This window comes from Rutidosis leptorrhynchoides, chromosome 3 (assembly GCF_046630445.1).
Source record: "Rutidosis leptorrhynchoides isolate AG116_Rl617_1_P2 chromosome 3, CSIRO_AGI_Rlap_v1, whole genome shotgun sequence".
Taxonomy (NCBI): Eukaryota; Viridiplantae; Streptophyta; class Magnoliopsida; order Asterales; family Asteraceae; genus Rutidosis; species Rutidosis leptorrhynchoides.
Genome location: NC_092335.1, coordinates 378,466,508 through 378,470,115, shown reverse-complemented (window position 1 = coordinate 378,470,115; position 3,608 = coordinate 378,466,508). Strand labels below are relative to the sequence as shown.

General features: G+C 36.0%; 1 protein-coding gene across 1 annotated transcript; it reads left to right on the top strand.

Annotated features, from left to right (window-relative positions):
- The first annotated feature begins 2,814 nt into the window (after positions 1-2,814).
- On the top strand, positions 2,815-3,363 carry LOC139901296 (uncharacterized). Its single transcript, XM_071884025.1, has one exon. The coding sequence runs from the start codon at positions 2,815-2,817 to the stop codon at positions 3,361-3,363; it is 549 nt and encodes a 182-aa protein (XP_071740126.1).
- Positions 3,364-3,608: the final 245 nt, after the last annotated feature.

Sequence of the window (3,608 nt, the reverse complement as noted above, 5' to 3'; positions counted from 1 at the left end):
GTTCCGATAAGTCATACGTCGTCACTCGACTTATGTCCCGGTTCTGATTTTTCGAACGTCCTTTCGTATACTGAGAAAACTTTTACTTTACATTTCGTGAGTCGTACCTTTTTCAAAAATTAAACTTAATCATTGATAAACTATGTCACTCGAAGTGTAGCTTTAATCAATTAAGTGTTTTGGTTATTTGCTTCTATAAAGCATCGTCTCGTAGTATATACACACATATATATATATATATACATTTTCATTTTAAAATAGTGTTTACTGTAGCAAAGTTACTGTAGCAAAGTTTTTTACTGTAGCAAATAGTGATTTTCGAAAACACTGTAGCTTTTCGGGTACTGTAGAAATTCGAAAATACTGTAGCAAATTAGTGTTTTACTGGTTCATCTTAAACGTTTTAGTTAACTTATCTAAATATCAATCGAATCAATAATTAAATGTTACTAACGTTTACTAAATAACTTGAAATCATATATATATATATATATATATATATATATATATATATATATATATATATATATATATATATATGCACATTAAGTTATATATATATATATATATATATATATATATATATATATATATATATATATATATATATATATATATTGTTCGTGAATCTTCGAAAACAGTCAAAGAATAATTGATTACATGAATATAGCTCCAAAACTTTCATGACTTGACATTACAGACTTTGCTTATCGTGTCGAAAACATTAAATCATTTAAAGATAAAGTTTAAATTTGGTAAAAAAATTTCGGGTTGTCACAGCAGATAAAGAAGAATTCATTGAGTGCGTTTCGAGAGGTTGGAATACTCATATTAATGGTCATGCTATGTATCAGTTGGTGAACATAATGAGACTTTTAAAGAGACCTATTCGTAAACTCATGTGGAATAAAGGTAATCTCCATGCAGAAGTGTGCAGATTGCTATCTGAATTAGATCAGCTTCAGCTCGATCTAGATAAGAATCCTTCTTCGTTCCAACTCCGTGAAATGGAGGCAAATAAATTGAAAGAATTTAATGATGCAATTTGGGATGAGGAGAGGTTCTTAAAACAAAAATCTAAGGTGGAATGGCTGAAAGCTGGTGATACTAACACTAAATACTTTCATAAAGTCATTAAAGGCAAGGCGAATAGAAATAGAATTAATGTCGTTATGGATGTGCATGGTTCGGTTATCGAAGGACCGATGGTGCCTGATGTTTTTGTGCAACATTACATGGAGTTCTTAGGTTCTTCACATCTGTGTGAGAGACTTCATGACCCTGAATCCCTCTTTTTGAAAATTTGTCGCAGGCCCAAGCTTCTGATATGATTCGCCCGGTTACTACGAATGAAGTTAAAGCTGCTATTTTTGACATTGGAGAGGATAAAGCCCCGGGGCCTGATGGTTACACCTCCATTTTTTTAAGAAGGCATGGAATATCGTGGGTCCTGATGTATGTAAGGCGGTGACTGACTTTTTTAATAATGGCCAGATGCTGACTGAGATAAACCACACAATTCTTGCATTAATTCCGAAGATTGAAATTCCCTGCAAAGTTAATGATTATCGCCCAATTTCTTGTTGTAATTTCATATACAAATGCATCAGCAAAATAATTACCTCAAGAATAAAAGGGTGTTTGGATAGCATTGTTAGTGATAATCAATCGGCTTTCGTTCCAGGGCGGCGTATTTCAGATAACATCTTGGTCGCTTAAGAAATCATGAAGATTTATCACCTTGATAGAGGCCCGCCTAGGTGTGCTCTCAATGTGGATATCCAAAAGGCATATGACACCGTTGATTGGAAATTTTTAAAAGATGTTCTTTACTGGTTTGGTTTCCATCGCACCATGATTAGATGGATAATGAAATGTGTTTCAACGACCTCTTTTTCTATCAATATCAACGGGGAGCTGCATGGGTTTTTTAAAGGGAAAAGAGGTTTGCGTCAAGGGGATCCATTGTCCCCTTATTTATTCACGCTGGTCATGGAGTGCTTAACCTTGATGATTAAAAGAAACGTTAGACTTTCTGATGAGTTTAAATATCACCCCAAGTGTGAGGCCCAAGATATTGTTAATATCTGTTTTGCAGATGATCTTTTTCTCTTTGATCATGCTAGTGTTGGTTCTGTTAAGGTTCTATCGGATGCGTTAACTGAATTTAAATCATGTTCGGGGTTGACACCGAGCATACCCAAGAGCACAGCCTTTTTCTCAGATGTCACAATGTGCTTAAAACAAGCTATTTTATCATTATTACCATTTGACGAAGGTGCGCTGCCGGTTATATATTTGGGTGTTCCATTGATTTCTTCACGCCTATATTACAAAGATTGTAAAATCTTGGTTGATCGGGTTAAAATCAAGATTCATTATTGGAAGAACAGGTTTTTATCTTATGCGGGCAGAACTCAATTAATTGTTTCAGTTCTATCTTCAATGCAGGTGTTTTGGTCTTCTATTTTTCTTCTTCCTGATGCTGTTATTCTTGATATAGAGAAATTATTTCGTGGATTTCTTTGGTGTCAAGGAGATATGAAACGAGGAAAAGCTAAGGTAAGGTGGAAAGATGTGTGTCTTCCTAAACAAGAGGGTGGTCTGGGAATTAAGAGTTTAAAGATTTGGAACATGGCTTTAATGTCGTATTATACATGGTGTTTATTAAACCATATACAGTCAATGTGGGTGAAGTGGGTCCATACTTACAGGCTTGATAATCATAATTTTTGGGAGGTGGATGCTTCTAATTAGGCTAGTTATGGTTGGAGAAAGCTTTTGAATATGAGAAGTACTATAAGACCATTTATTATGCACAAAGTTGGAGATGGCAATCGCACGTTGGCTTGGTATGACACCTGGACTGATTATGGCCCATTAAGTGATTACATAACTCATCGAGATATTGCTAGAGAAGGTTATAAGAAAGACACAAAGGTTGCGGAACTTGTTAACTCAGATGGGTGGCACTGGCCTCACGCATGGATTCAAAAGTTCCCAATGCTTATGAATATTCGACCTCCTGATTTTGCAAGAAATGATTTGATCTGTTGGAGACAATATGATGGAAAGCTGGTGGATTTTTCAACAAAGGAAGCTTGGGAATCGCTTCGTCCTCGCGCGCCTAAAGTTGAATGGTATTATCTGGTTTGGTTTCCTCAATGCATTCCGTGTCATTCTTTTATTGTTTGGTTGATGATGGGTGAACATCTGAAAACCCAAGACAAAATGAGATCGTGGGATATTCCCGTATCTCAGAATGTGACCTTGCTATGTGCTTTATGTGGTATTCAACCGGACACTCATGATCATTTGTTTTTTAAATGCCCGTATGCCAATCAAGTGTGGAAAAAAGTTTAAGATATGGTCCCTTTGCGATCGCTTGGTGAAAACTGGAAGGAGATAGTTCGGGACCTAAGTCCTGTATCCCACCGCCGAGTGGTGTGAGTTGTTATTTCGAAGCTCTTGTTTGCAGCTGCCATTTATTACATCTGGTAGGAGCGAAATACAAGTTTATTCAACGGATCAAGACGCAAGCCTGATCAAGTTTTTAAGGATACCTACTCTACAGTGAGACTGAAGTTAATGTCCTTGCGGTTCAAAAA